This window comes from Schistocerca cancellata, chromosome 7 (assembly GCF_023864275.1).
Source record: "Schistocerca cancellata isolate TAMUIC-IGC-003103 chromosome 7, iqSchCanc2.1, whole genome shotgun sequence".
Taxonomy (NCBI): Eukaryota; Metazoa; Arthropoda; class Insecta; order Orthoptera; family Acrididae; genus Schistocerca; species Schistocerca cancellata.
In genome coordinates, this window is record NC_064632.1 from 370630384 (window position 1) to 370646491 (window position 16108).

At 44.7% G+C, this 16108-nt stretch overlaps 1 protein-coding gene across 1 annotated transcript in view; it reads right to left on the minus strand.

Annotated features, from left to right (window-relative positions):
• LOC126092544 (uncharacterized) overlaps nucleotides 1-12276 on the minus strand; it is an 85522-nt gene extending 73246 nt beyond the window's left edge. The window contains exons 1-2 of the mRNA XM_049908202.1: nucleotides 12268-12276; nucleotides 3301-3896 (exon numbers count right to left, since the gene is read on the minus strand). Of these exons, the coding sequence (XP_049764159.1) occupies nucleotides 3301-3872 (572 nt within the window). The 5' untranslated portion in view covers nucleotides 3873-3896; nucleotides 12268-12276. The remainder of the gene's footprint in view (nucleotides 1-3300; nucleotides 3897-12267) is intronic.
• Between the last annotated feature and the right edge of the window lie 3832 nt (nucleotides 12277-16108).

Genomic DNA, 16108 nt, shown 5'->3' on the forward strand with positions numbered 1-16108 from the left:
CTAAGAAGTATGCTGAAGATTAGATGGGTAGATCACATAACTAATGAGGAGGTATTGAATAGAATTGGGGAGAAGAGAAGTTTGTGGCACAACTTGACTAGAAGAAGGGATCGGTCTGTAGGACATGTTTTGAGGCATCAAGGAATCACCAATTTAGTATTGGAGGGCAGCGTGGAGGGTAAAAGTCGTGGAGGGACTCCAAGAGATGAATACACTAAGCAGATTCAGAAGGATGTAGGCTGCAGTAGGTACTGGGAGATGAAGAAGCTTGCACAGGATAGGGTAGCATGGAGAGCTGCATCAAACCAGTCTCAAGACTGAAGACCCCAACAACAGCAACAACAAGTCTGGTAAAATGACTGCAATGAAAAAATCGAGGGCTAATACGAAGATTTTATCGAGAGACATTCAGCAGCGGAAGTTTCGTCTTTTGTTTCTCGATAAATACATTAGGATGGGATAGGCAAGAGAGGCGATATTACTGCTCCATCGTAAAGCTATGTATATTTCGGTGATTGAAGTTTTGGTGGAGAACATGTTAAAGGTGAAGATATGGGGGAAAATCGGTGTTCCAACGAAAGTGCAACCCTCGTATTTTAAAGGTGATTGATTGCCCACCACCTTGCGTTGTGAAAGTATTGAATAAAAAATAAATTTCTTTCTAATACGTCTTCCTCCTGTTTTTCATATCAAATGTGTGACTGATTTAGAAAAACAGTTGGTAATGACAGAAGCTACCACTTTTTCACTGTTTGCATGTACACAACTGACTGTGCTAAACCGGCATCACGTCTTTAGGCACTTTAGGTTAGAAGCAAATCACGCAGGGAAACACCATATTCTTTCGTCAGTGCATCAATAAATGGATGCACTGACGTCTTAATAGCCAGACTAAATTTATTTTGCTGGCTCGTTGATAAAGTTTTTTATTAAAGATATGGGACTGCTCTGCAGCAAAAAAGTTTTGGCCAACAGACAGACAGACACTCTTTCCGAAAGACACACACGAATGGTACTAGGTGCGTGGGGAAAAACAGAAACACCTGACGATTCCTAGGAGTGACACATCATATACACTGTATAAGTGATCACTAAGATATCGGAACTTAAGCTAAGGGAGAGCCATCTGCTATAACTGGAACGTAATTGGAATGCAGCATTTGAGAGCATTGTACAGGTGCTATTCGTGGTCAAATACAACAGCACCACCATCAGGCTTCACTAACTCTGCGTTTATGTTCAAGCATACATTTCTCACGTGTCTGAATATCTTTGTCCACCCCATGGATGTTAAGGGAGAGCCATGTGCAATAACTGGGACGTAATTGGAATACATTCTGTCAGAATGAGGGAAAATAAATACTGGATTTGTCAGTCCGTAATTGAACGTTAATTTTGGAAACATAGGAGTCGTATACCACTGGGAGCGTATAAAAGCTTTGTGTCACGTAGAACTGATCTTGTATTCAGCGTGTATTAAGGCGTATGTCGTGCACTACCACTATGATATCATTACTCGTTTACAAAGTATAGTGCAGCGGACGATGTAACGAAGCTTACTGCACATACCATGCTATGGAGAAAAATTACCATAGTAATGAAATACTAATTACGTCTAATTTATGGTACTGAGACAAGTTGCATTAAAAATTTCTTAAAGTAAGTGTACGTATTGACGACAGGTAGCTAAGGCTCTCTGTCCGGCCTTGCCGTGCAGCAATGACCCGTGGAAGCAGAGAAGGGCAGGGTGTGTGTTTGTGGCAGGAGAAGTGTCTGGATATTTTTTTATCACTATACAAGCAACTAGGAGGGATGCAAGTTCGTGCATGTGCCTGCTGGAATACGTAGCGCTAGTGGAAAGGAGGTAGTTGAACACCCCATTACTGTTTTTTTTTAATCAAGATACATATGGAGCGATAGCGCTATTAGAGGCTGGCTCATACTCCTCGCTTATCAGCCCCCTATGCACTAAGCTGCTGGAGGGAATGGAGAGCCCCTCCTCCCACCGGCAGGATAGTGTCAGGCTTGTATGCATAATGTTCTGTTTGCCCACGTTGGCTGTCCAGCCTCAGGGCAAGTCAGAGCCAGCTAACCAGCGTACTCCAGTGACAGCAGCTCCAGTCGTCGGCTGTAGCGGTAGCAATGTGGACGGAAGTACTTTGAATACGTCACTATAAGGGCTCTTGTCGCATTTTTTTCAGTTGTAAATAAAAACGTAATTGTCGCCCTTCTTCCACGGTTTTGTGATGTAAGGACAAACGCTCTGCGGCGTATCGTGCGGCGTAATAGTACCACACTGTTCGGAGTACGTAAGCTAAATTGTTTTGTTTGTTCTTCAATAATGTGCGCAGCTCCCTCTCTCCTATTCTTATCCTGGTGGTAGACGCGCAAGTGTGGAGCATATTAGCAAAGTATATACCTTCCTCTGTAGAAACATTAACAGCTTCAGTTTTTACAAGTATAATCCTATAGCGTTAGGGGAACTGATAGTCACGTTAAATACTACAAGTGAGGGTGATAAGTTCGTTTAAGGAAAACCTAGGCCTGCTACGTATTTCGTGTTGTGGTGTGTCTTCCTGAGGAAAAGTGTCAGTTCCCAAAAAATTTTAACGAATTGCATACACTTATAATTAGCGTCATATGTTAGTGTGCTTTCAAGATATGCACTGTGGTGCTAGTTGTCATACATTTGAAGCTCTGTACTTAGTTTGGGTCTTCTTGAAAAAGTAAGTACTTGCGGAAAACTGGACGGAAAGAGTAAAATTTTAAGAAATTTCCTAAAAACTTTAAATATCATCATGTGTTGGTGGGGATAGTAATTAAATATTTAAGGTCACGTATCTTACGTGTGTTTCTTGAAAATCGTTAAAATAGCAGCTAAACCTACAAGTAAATGTGCCACACTTTCGTCCGTGTTGGAACTTATCGGATAGTGTTTTTCCGCTTTTTCTGTGTGATCTTCAATATGGTGCCTATTGAAACACGAAATACGTCGGCTCCCTTGGACACAGAAGCACATACCACCCGAACACCAATGACTTGTCCACGTTCGAATTCATTTAACTCAGACGTAACGCACTCACACCTAACAGAACACAGTTCAGACCACGACTGACTCTTGCAAGATACTGAGAGCATTGTACAGCTGCTGTTAGTGGTCAGATACAGCAGCACCACTTGCAGGTTTGGCTAGATCTGCATTTATGTTCAAGCATGCATTTCTCACGGTGTTTGAATATCTTTGTCCATTCCTGCAGGTCAAATATTCTCATTGTACTTCTCGACATCGGCTGGTCTTACCTGATAACAGCTTGGTGGTGAAGGATAATACTGCGCAATCGACTGTGAATATCGCCAGCACTGGCATATTCAGATGACAGTTGACTTCCTTTGGTGCCCTCGTTCGCGAACAAGGCCTTTGTATGTTGTTGTTGATGTATAGTATCCTGTAGTTTACAACTGTCATGATGTTCAGTTAAATAATCGTCAAGTTCCAAAGTCCTCTTGGAACCCTTTTGCGATGACGAGTATTGTGTGCCTTCACCTCCATTGCCCAATTCGTCAATGTGCTTTCTTAGAATTATAAGTTGCATACGGAGTTGCTCCATGAGGCAGATATTTAAGCAATCAATTATGGCGTTGAACGCCAGAGCATCTGCTGTGATGTAGGCGCAGATCAACCAACCAACGAGCCAGCCAAACGAGTGGTCCGTCTGGAAGGGCAGTATGATTATCAGAGGAAGTCCCTCGCCTCTCGTAGGGTACGTGAGCCACACAACGGTATCGAGAGCGCCGAATATTATGTATGCTGTCACGAAGCGGCGCAGTGCAGCAGCGAGAACTTGCAGAACAGGGATGTCACTAGGAGTCATGAACTCTCCAAAGTCCTCGCGCACCTGCAAACAGAAGAGTGTCTTTTACATTCGCTGCATGCGGCGTCCGCTATTCGATACTATCTAGCAGAATACACTCATGCTCATAAATTAAGGATAATTGCAGAATGTGGTGCCACACAATTTGGCACTACACAAAACTGGCGCTAACAGCATAGTCACATAGGGAACACACACGACACAGATCTATAAGCCCAAAGTGTTGATGATAAGTTGAGAAAACCGTCTCGAAACATATGTGCTACAAAATGTCACTGTCTCCTGCACATGTACCCCGACATCAATATGGGATATGATCACCATGCACATGTACACAGGACGCACAACGGATTGGCGTACTCTGGATCAGATGGTCGAGCAGCTTCTGGGGTATAGCCTCCCATTCTTGCACCAGTGCCTGTCAGAGCTCCTGAATGTCCTAGGGGTATGAAGACGTGCAGCGATGCGTCGACCAAGAGCATCCTAGACGTGCCTGATGCGGTTTAGGTCTGGAGAACAGTCAGGCCACTCCATTCGCCTGATATATTCTGTCTCAAGGTACTCCTTCACGTTGGTAGCTCGGTGGGCCCGTGCGTTATCATCCATCAGGAGGAAGGTGGGACCCACTGCACCCCTGAAAAGGCAAACACACTGGTGCAAAATGACGTCGCGATACACCTGACCTGTTACAGTTCCTCTGTCAAAGACATGCAGGGGTGTATGTGCACCAATCATAATTCCACCCCACACCATCAAACCACGACCTCCATACAGGTCCCTTTCAAGTACATTAAAGGGTTGGTATCTGGTTGCTGGTTCACGCCAGATGAAAACCAGGCGAGAATCACTGTTCACACTATACCTGGACTCGTCTGTGAACATAACCTGGGACCACTGTTCCAATGACCATGTACTGTGTTCTTGACACCAGGCTTTACGGACTCTCCTGTAACCGGGTGTCAGTGGAATACACCTTGAAGGTCTCCAGGGTAATAAACCATGTCTGTTCAGTCGTCTGTAGACTGTGTGTCTGGAGACAACAGTTCCAGCGGCTGCGGTAAGGTCCCGAGCAAGGCTACCTGCAGTACTCCGTGTCCGTCTGCGGACACTAATGGTGAGATATCGGTCTTCTTGTGGTATTGTACACTGTTGACGTCCCGTACTGTAGCGCCTGGACATGTTTCCTGAGTGCTGGAATCGTTGCCATAATTTTGAGATTACACTTTGTGGCACATGGAGGGCCCGTGCTACGACCAGCTGTGTTTGACCAGCCACCAGTCGACCTAGTATCCTACCCCTCATAATGTCATCAGTATGTGTTCTTTGAGGCATTTTCAACACACAGTCACCATTAGCACGTCTGAAAACGTCTGCACACTTACTCGCTGCACCGTACTCTGACATGCACAAACACAGCTCTGCGTATGTGGACTGCTGCCAGCACCACCGTGCGACGACCGCAGGTCAAATGCACCGCACGGTCATACTCCGTGGCGATTTAAACCCGCAAACCGCCCACTAGAGCGTTGTTTCACCACGTATCACCATTATCCTTAATTTATGAGCATGAGTGTATTATGGATTTAGAGTTTAAAAAGTCAGATTGTAAGTTAGTTACTTACTATAGTTTTCTAAATCTATGAAAAAGAGGTGCCTGTACAGATTTCGAGAAACAACCTAGTAAGTGGCTATACTCGTGCTTGAGAATAATCAAGCAATCGTCCCATGCATAGAAAGTGCCGAGTAAAAAAAAAAACCGAGGCATCCTTTAGGGGAGGAACAAACTAAGTGAGACTTCACAGACTGTTAGGGCATGTGATGTTATTTTAGTGATTACAATATCGTTTCCAATTGACAAAGAACTAGACAATAAGAGTCAATTTATCAGTATGCCATCTCACTTCTGCAGCCTGGATTCATGCAGTAATTGAAAACAGTGTCATAAAGCCGTTGTACGCTCTGCTGAGGGAAGCTGGCCCACTGGGATGGAGTTGACTTCCGAACTGGACCCACGCATGTTCTGTCAGCGACAGATCTGTGGACCTTGCTGGCCATGGGAATACCTCAAACCACGCAGACCGTAGACATACATTATGTGCATGGACGGGCATTGTCCTATTGAAAAATAGCACCACAGTACTTAGGTAATGACTGCAGGATGTCCATAGTGTATCGTTGTGCTTTTGGAGTTTCAACCATCAGTACTAGCCATGACCTGAAGTCATATTCGATGGCTTTCCACATCATGATGCCAGGAGTACTACTGTTGGTACTCTCCAAAACACTGGAAGAATAAGACTTACCGACGAACGTCATCTGGGGTAGTGCACAACTGAGATTTATCACTGAAGACAATGGGAAGCGATTCATCGGCAGTCCATGCTTTCAAGCCACGCAGTCATTAGGAATGTGGTGTTAATAGCAGCCTACGCATGGGACCGTAATTCCCTATAGCGGCTGCTGCTTGTCTTTGAACAGTGGTGCGGGATAACGCAGAATGTCAAATGTAGACTATTACAAGTTCTCGAATGGCAGTCAGGCGCAGACGTGAAGCGGCTACGATGCGTCCAGTCCACAATACATAGTGCCACGTGTCAACATGGTGGTGTCGACACACCACATAGTTTGATTCCTGCTGCCCTGTTATTTTAGGGGAGCGGAATGAGACAATTCCAGTGATACCAGAATTACAACAGTTTTTACGTGTTTTCCTGAACATTTTTGTGTACACATCGGCAAAGCTCACCCCATTCCCTCCTTGTTTCACGAGTTGTGGAGTGCCTTGTTCCACAAAGAGAAAATAAGTGCTGGTATTTCTTGATCGACAAAAATACTTCTAGTGTTAACCGTATAGTCAATTACTCACCACCTTGTGTTTAATCATGAGCTAAAATTTCTGTTTGATACCTCAGGCCTATAAAGGAAAATTCATTGTGTCTTATTAGGTACAAGGTGGCTCACAGTTGCTATTATACTCTTCCAGAGGTTGTTTAGGGGCTTTGTAGTTCAACTATTAGTTATGAGAATATGTATGGAAACCATATGTATCCATGTTATCCATGCATATTGTCAAAATAGATGTACATACGTATATATGTATGTATGTATGTTTCATTTCTCCTCCTAAACCACTGGGGTGATTTCAGCCAAGCTTTTTATACGCAGCACGTTTTGTCTGCACAGAGCCGGTGTGGTAGTACCCTGTGGTGGTAAGAACCACCGATCTATCAAAGGGCTGGGGCTGGGGATGAAAAAGTAGTGCAACCCACAAACCCCAAATACTCACATTTCATTCAGCCAGTATTTGAGACTGAGGACACTTAGTGACTTGCAATAAACAATAAACACAATTTCCGATCTTTACAAAACTTTTTTTCTCTGCCAGCCCCCACAAAATTATGAAAGGAAAAAATTTTATCACCTACTCCAGCTTTCGATGTTCATGCAGAAAACAGTCGCATCAAGTATAACGTTTTAATTTATTACTTCTTTACTACTAAATTTATTCGCAATACATTTTGCACATAGTATTCACATATACCACTCAGTGTACCTGTGAAATTATATCACTGTACGACAAGCTTGAGGTGATATGAAGTCGTAAGAACTAAGATGCCTGAAAAACTGCCACATCATACATGTCATTTAAATTTCTTACTTCTTTGCTACTAACTCTATTCGTAACGCATTTCACAGACAGTATACATATATGCGCTCAATGTACCTACAAAATTAAATCATTGTACGACGCATGGTTCAGGGGATAAGATGCCAAAATCATTAATCTGTGTGAAAACTGAACTCCTGTGCGAAAATCGCTAGAGATACAAGTGAAATATGAGAACAAATATGTGCAAACAACAGGGTGACACTTATTGAACTATATGAAATAAAATCACCACAACTTCTGAACGGTTTGCATTAGGAAATTCAAACTGCACGGTTGGTAGCGGAGCAGGATGGGAATCAGTATGCGCATGCATGGTTTGGTTTAGCGACGAAGCCCACTTCCATTTGGAAGGTTCGTCAATAAGCAAAATTGGCGCAGTTGGGGGACTGAGAAACCTCATTTCGCGATAGAGAAGTGTCTTCACCCCCAATGGGCGACTGTGTGGTGTGCAATGTCGTCACGGAATAACCGGTGCGATATTCCTTGATGGCACGGTGACTAGCGAACGGAACGTGAAAGTTTTGGAAGATGATTTCATCCTCATCATCCAAAATGATCCGGATTTCGACAAGACGTGGTTCATGCAAGACGGAGCTCTACCCCATCGAAGCAGGAGAGTATTTGATGTCATAGAGGAACACTTTGGGGACCGCATTGCGGCTCTAGGGTATTCAGGGGCAACTGGCATGGGCCTCGATTGGCCGCCATATATCTGAATATGAACACATGCGACTCCTTTTTGTGAGTCTATATTAAAGACAAGGTATACAGCAATAGCTCCAAAACCATTGATGAGCTGAAAACAGCCATTCAGGAGGTCATCCACAACATCGATGTTCCAACACTTCAGCGGATCATGCAGAATGTCGCTATTTGTTTGCGCCACATCATCGCCAATGATGGCAGGCATATTGAACATGTCATAACCTAAATCTGAATATCTATAGTGACGTTTACATGTCGAAAAAAGCGTATGCAAGCGGTAGTTTTTAACTAATTTACGTTTTTTTCATATAGTTCAGTAACTGTCACTCTGATTATTAAACACATGTGAAATATATTTGACACCTGTGTACGCTGGTAAATCCACTGGTAAGAAGTTGATCTTAAACCCCTGTGAAGATTTCAACAATTTTTTGTTCACATATTAAGTACTATCTGGAAAGAAATACTGTGGAGTTGAGAACTACCAGTCTCCTATTGGTGAGAGCGTGATAACGTGGAGAGAGAAGGAGGAGGACGAGGACGAAATGGGCATGGCGACAGGGTGGGGAAATCGATAGAGAGAGGGGAGAGGAGGAGATGAACAGCGAAAGGGTAGAGCAGTAAGAGGGTAGAGACAGGGGGAGGAAGAGAGAGTCTGGAGAAGGAGATGGAGAGGGAGAAGGGGGTAGGGAATGGACAGAGAAACGGAAGGAGGACATTGGACACAGATACAAGGGAGGAGGAGATGGAGAGAGGGAATGTGAGTAGGAAATGGACAGAGAAAGGGAAGAGGAGGAGAGGGACAGAGAAATGGAAGAGAAGATGGACAGAGCGAGAGGGGAGGGGGACAGAGAGAGAGCGAGGAGGGGGTAGGAGGAGATGGGCAGAGGTGGAAGGAGCAGATGGACAAGGAGAGTTTGGAAGAACAAATGGACAGAGAAAAGCGGGAGTAGCAGGTGGACAGAGAGAGGAGAGGGGGAAATGGGTAGAGAAATAGAAGATGGGTAGAGAAACAGGGAGTACGACGTGGGCTGAGAGTGAGGGAGGAGGAGACAGACAAAGAGAGGTGGGAGGAGGAAAGAGAGGGAGAGGATATCTAGAGAGGACAGGAGAAGGTTAACTGAAAAGGGGAGGCAGAAGATGGAAAATGGGGAAGGGGCAGAGAGAGGGGCTGGAGGAGATGGATAGACGGGGGGGGGGTGATGGGAGTGGACAGAGAGAGGGGGGAGATGGAGATGGACAGAGAAGAGGGCGGAGGGGACAGAGAGAAGGGAAAGGAGATGAACTAATAGAACTGCATTAATACATATACTGGCAAGGGCAGGTACTGATATAAAGCAAAAAAATTAAATTATGGCTTTCTTAATATTCAAGCTAATATTGTCTTATAATGACAACTACAAAAAGTGCTGGTTATAACGACCACCATCTTTGTTACGCAGATTATGTATATGCCGCAAGTCTCGTATTTCTTTAATCCTGGCTACTTTTGACTTCTTTTCCAGCAAAAATAGGAAGACTGTTCTCATTCATTCGGTAGTCCGAAAAAGATTAACCTTTGCTTCCCCATTACTCATGATATTTGCTGTATATTTTGCTAGATCTCCTCATTATCCCTCATTACCCAGCCATCTCTAAATTAACATATAATTTCTGCAATAACCCATCTTCCAAGTATCTCTATTCTGTTCAGCTTATTGTTCGTCATAAAGGAATTATAGATATATATTCTTGTCTTAGCAATATGGTATAGTGTTTTAGTTTTGTGTTACCAGATATTCACTTCCTGTCATAGATATTATTTGCCAAATGATATGCTATGTAGATTTTATTAACTCTTACAACTGTTGCTAATTTTTCCAGTCTGTTCCACTGTAAGGCTTCTCCAAGATAGTTAAATTTACTGCCTCGCTCTATTTTACCTATTTGTATTTATATTTATTTTGATGCAATTTTTATAGTTGTCATTATTTTTTGTTCAATAAAAATTCTGATACCTACTCAACATTCATCCCTGAAGATTCATTTGACTAAGTGCTTCTATGAGATTTTCTTGAAGTATTTCAAAATCGTCTACAAAACCATACAGTTTACCTTAATTCCATTTGATTTCTTTCACAGAATTATTGCTTCATTTTTGTGATTTTTTGATAAAAATCCCAGATTCTAACATTTTTTTTCTAAAACACGGTTAAGCTATGAAGGTGATAAGCCGTCCTTTTGTCTTACATCGGTTTTTATTTCAAATAACTAAGATATTTCTTCCATAAATTCCAATTTAGATACCGTATTTCTCAGAATTTCGTGAATGTTGTCGAGAATTTAGCTGTAACATTAAATTCTGCAATGATTTTATCTATCGTTTCTCTGCTTACAGAATCGTATGCTTTCTTGAAATCAATAAATGGCACTAACACAGTTTTGTTGATTAAAACTTACTGTAATACATTTTGGCATACAAAGGATCTGTTTTACTTTGAAATTCTGAACGTACACAGACGGAAAAAAATCGCAACACCTAAAATTAATTCATATAGGCTAATGAAATTTTGGGAATATGTTTGTCTAGGTAACATATTTGAGAGATTAACATTGCAAGACCACAAGTTAATTTAACAGAGTGCTCAGCCATTGCAAATGTTAAATGCTAGCACATAAATAACCGGTGGAACTCCCTAACTCCTAGAATGTTGAATTCAAGCATGTGAACGTCCATGCACTGTGTGGTACAACGCCGCGTGTCAGTTTGTGGGCTGGAGATCCGTACCTGTTACACTTAGTCGGTCAATACTTGCTGGTTGTGGATGACGCTGGAGTTGTCGTCCGGCGACGTCCCAAACGTGATCAGTTGGAGACAGATCCGGTGATCGAGCAGGCCAAGGCAACATGTCGACACTCTGTGGAGCATGTTGGGTTACAACAGCGGTATATGGGTAAGTGGTGTCTTTGCTGGAAAACATCTGCTGGTATGCTCTTTATGAATGCCAACACAACAGGTCGAAGCCCCACAATGACGTAGAAATTTGCAGTCAGGATGCGTGGGGTAGCCAGGAGAGTGCTCCTTCTTTCATATGAAATCGCACCCCAAGCTATAACGCCAGGTTTGGCTCCTGTGCGTCTAGCACGCAGATAGACCCTCAGCTGGTCTCCTTCTAACCAACACATGGCCATCATGGCACCGAGGAAGAACCAGCTTTCATCAGGAAACACAACAAACCTCCACCGTGCTCTCCGATCAGCTCTCGCTTGACGCCACTGAAATCGCAAATGGCGGTGGTTTGAGGTCATAGGAATGCACTCTACAGGCCGTGTGGCTCGAATCTGTCCTTGAAGTAACCAATTTGTAACAGTCCATTGTATCACTATGGTGCTAACTGCTGCTCAAATTGCTGCTGCAGATGCAGTATGGTGCGGTAGAGACATTCGTAGAATACGATTTTCTTCCTTCTCTGTAGTGCCACGTGTCCGTCCGAAGCCCGGTGTTCTTGCGACTATACAATCTCGTGACCACCGCTGCCAACAATCATGTACAGTAGCTGCATTCCTGCCAAGCCTTTCTGCAATATCACAGAAGGAACCGGCACCTTCTCGCAGCCCTATTATACGACCTCGTTCAAACTCAGTCACGGACTGATAGTGGCGTCTTTGTCGGGTAAGGGCATTCTTAACTAACATCAGCTCACCACATCCAGTCTCTAAGGTAACTCATTTTCACGACCGTTGCAGCTCGTAATTAAAGTAAACCTGCCTTTCATCATCACAGTGGCGCTACTAGCGCCATTCTTATGCGACTGGTGCAAAATTTGAATAGACATAATTTTTCAAATCTACAAACACACTGTCGTTTATGTCACACAACTCCTCCTTGGTGTTGCGATTTTTTCCGTCAGTCTACTTCAGATACTGGTACGTTAATGGTTGATGCAAAGCCCAAAAGTTTATACATTTTATAATTTGAAACAGATGCCTGATTTTCTGATGCAGCACAGAAGGCGCGCCGCCTTAAATGGTAGAACTGACCTGCTGAGAAAGTTTCTGGAAGTCGCGCTCGCGCCAAGCGACGTGGCAGCGGCGATACACGCACGTGCTGCCGGTTTCAAACACACTCACTGTTAAAGTGAAACGGTCGAAATCCCTTGTTCCTTCGCGGTAGATTGCAACTACGTCGCAACTGTTGGTATAAGAAACACAGACCACTCCGAGCAGTCTGAGCACGTAGGAGATGCGACACGACCACGGGCCCGCCCTGGGGTGACAGATGGCACCTGTCCAATGCAACAACCAGAGCATGTAGTCCAAGCTGGTCGCCTCCTCTGCAGCTGTGGCTAGGGACGCTGTAGGCTCCATGTTTCTCGGAAACCAGGACCTCCTGTTAACAGAAGACATATTAGCAGTGTCGTTTCTGTCACCAAACATGCTTAACGTAACGCCAGAAAGACGCTTATGATGTAATATTTGGGTGTCTAACAACCATAATTCAACTTTTTGTTGCGGCCACATGTAGTAAGCGTTGCTTCATGAAGTGGAGAATGGCAAAACAGAGGCACGCCGGCGATCGAGGTGTTGCAAAGTAAGCAGGCACATATAGCCTTGCTGACAGCAGCAGTCTACCAACAGACTGACGCAAGGACGCACGCAGACCGAGCGCCGAGCGAAGCCTGGAGAGTGCTGAGGAAGGGAAAGTGAGGCCAGCAAGCTAAGTTACGCTGCAATATACTGCGGGAGTAATAACAAAAAGCTACCACCGAGGGTAAAAAACGTCCTCCTGCCGGTTATAAATAGTGGAGTGCAGGCAGAAACGGACAGAAGCTATTAGGAAGCAGTTCGGATCTGAGGACGGACGTGGTCCGTGTCCGAATGTTCAATCTTCGTAGGTGACGATTTCGGAACTCTGTTCCAGCTCGCAGGAGTTACCCGTTCACCGCTAGATGTCAACTTCAGCTCTGGAAGTCGGGCCGATTTCGGTCGGCACCATGGCTGACTAACTACAACGAGAACTTCCAGCAGGACCGGCTGCAGCGCGGTCTCGGTCACAGGCGCCGCCGGGGACTGACACCCGGACTTCACGGCAGCTGGCCCCACGGCGCGTGGTCCGTCCATTACGGGACTTCGCGGACATCGCGACTGACGGCTTCCCAGCCGCTGGGGCAGCAGGCGTTGGCAGCTGACCTAACGGCGACGAGTTCATCTCAACCACAGGGCATCCTGGCTTCAGCGGAGCACTGGTGACCCGAGGCTCCCGAGTGCGGTCAGCGGCGCGCGCTGCGCGCATTGTCGGTGAATCTACACAGCAGCAGCGAGGCGGAGGGATCCGCAGGGCTGGGCAGCGACGACGAGGGAGAAATTGTAAAGAAAGTTCAATAAATAATTGTAGAACTCCACGCCGTCTCAGTCTTTGGCGCAGCCACTGTGTCTGCTGCTAGCAAGTGGTCTAGTACGGTAACAAGTGGTCCAGAAGTCGTAACATTTTAGACGTGCTGCTACATACACACACATCTGAGCAATTTGAAATACCAAGACAGAATGGCCTTAACTTCAACCTAATTCGAATGATATACCAGAAATATGTCATAGAGACAGAAAAGATATGCCGCACACACAGGACAAGCAGTGCCCTCTGATGTGGGACTTCAAATGCGAGGGATGGAACTTAAATAGTGACAAAAATTTATTCACAAGCAATAAAAAACACTTACATGTTTGCACCTGTTACTATCCTTCAAAGTAGTCACCAGCGTTGTGTAGAACCCGTTGCCAGCGATGTGGAAGAAGTAGTGTACCGATAGCAGAATCTATTCTGTTGATGGTGCGAATGGAGCGGTCTATTGCCTGTCCAATCTTTGGAACAGTTCTGAAGCGAATACCACGAAGTGGTTCCCTCATCCTCGGAATCAAATCAAAGTCACAAGGACTTACGTCCGGGGAGTATGGTGGATGATACAGTACTTCCCACCCCATGGACCGAACACAGCAGCCACAGCTTGCGCTGTATGCGCCCGCGCATTGTCGTGAAAAATGATGTGTGGGTTGCGCAGAAAGTGTCGCCGCTTCTTTCGCAAAGCTGGTCACAGGTGACGCTCCAAAAACGAACAGTAATACTGTGCATTGACGGTATGCCGTGGAGGAACGTCATGCGTTAGGATAACACCATCACAGTCGTACACAAGAATCACCATAACTTTCACCGTACTGGGGCTCTGACGCCCTTTCGAGTTTCGGGGCGACCCATAATTACGCCAGTCGTTGGACTGGCGTTTCAGTTTTGGCTTCGCGGCGTTCGCTTCAGAACTGTTCCAGAGATTCGACAGCCAGTAGACTGCTCCATTCGCACCATCAACAGAATAGGCTCTGCTAACGGTATACTACGCCTTCCACATCGCTGGCAACGGGTTCTACACAACGCTGGCGACTACTTTGAAGGACAGTAACAGGTGCAAACATGTAACTCTTTCGTACCGGTTGTGAATAAATAGTTGCCACTGTTTAAGTTCCAACCCTTGTGTCTGTAATATCGATGTTACACCAGTCTCAGGAAGTGAAGAGCCGTCAATCGAAGTCGAAACGTAAAAGGAAGTGTTCAAATGCCTCACCGATATCAAAGGTTTTTTTAAGGCAGCATTCGTCTCATTAGTTTGACTGATGTGGTCTGCCACGAATTCCTCTCCTGGGCCAAGTTCGTCTAAGACTAACACTTGCATCCAACGACCTCAATAGTTTGTTGGCTGTATTCCATTTCTCTGTCTTCCCCTACCGCTTTTACGACCTACATCTTTCTCCAGCACGAAGACATTTATTTCCCGATTTCGTAGCACACATCCTATCAGTATGTGAGTGAATTCGAACGGGTTAGAAAATCGCCGCCTGATTCGAATGCTTGTAGGACGACGTGCAGCCTCGTCCTAGATGTTGGCTCGACTATGGTGCAAAAATGGTTCAAATGGCTCTGAGCACTATGGGACTTAACATACGAGGTCATCAGTCTCCTAGAACTTAGAACTACTGAAACCTAACTAACCTAAGGACATCACACACAACCATGCCCAAGGCAGGATTCGAACCTGCGACAGTAGTGGTCGTGCGGTTCCAGACTGAAGCGCCTAGAACCACTCGGCCACGTCGGCCGGCGACTATGGTGCGCTGCAACAACCATAGACCTCTTTCTAGAGGATTCGATACTGTCCGTTGCCGACTGAACTAGTATGATGATTCCGGAGAAGGTCTGAAACAACCCGCAATGTCGCGAGAAAAATAAAAACAACCGCTATAAGAGGCTGTTTTTAGAGCACAGGGTACTAATACTGGTACAGGCGACTCCAAATGGTGTATTTCAACACTGCCGTACAAAAGTGTGTAGGAGTAGGCTATACAAGCCTACACTGAAGAAGAATAGTAGGTACAATTGCATTCATGTTCTTCAGAGTTACCTTGCGAGCTGACAAATGAAAATATCTGGGATACAGTGACTTGGCAGTTTTTTCTGAAAAGGCTGCTTTTTGAACTCGCAAACTGACCTTTTTGAAGGAGGCTCCCGTGTCTTATACTATATTCCACGAAGCACACGCTAAGGCTTTTCAGTACGTGAGGGACTCACACCCTGCTAAAATATCATCGTTAGAGATCATGAATGATTATTTAAACACAGTCATTTGAGACGTTCACGTAAGTAGTATGTACCATAAAATTTATTTATTTATGAATGTATGTCACGGTGTCGCAATTTTCTCCATCGATATCAAAGACATTCTCTTTTGTCAAAATTAAAACACAATATGCGATTACCGCCAGAGCGTTGTGCACACTCGGGAAGAGAGTTGTAATATTCACATCTACAGCATGTCGTCGGGGAAGTTTATACAGTCTT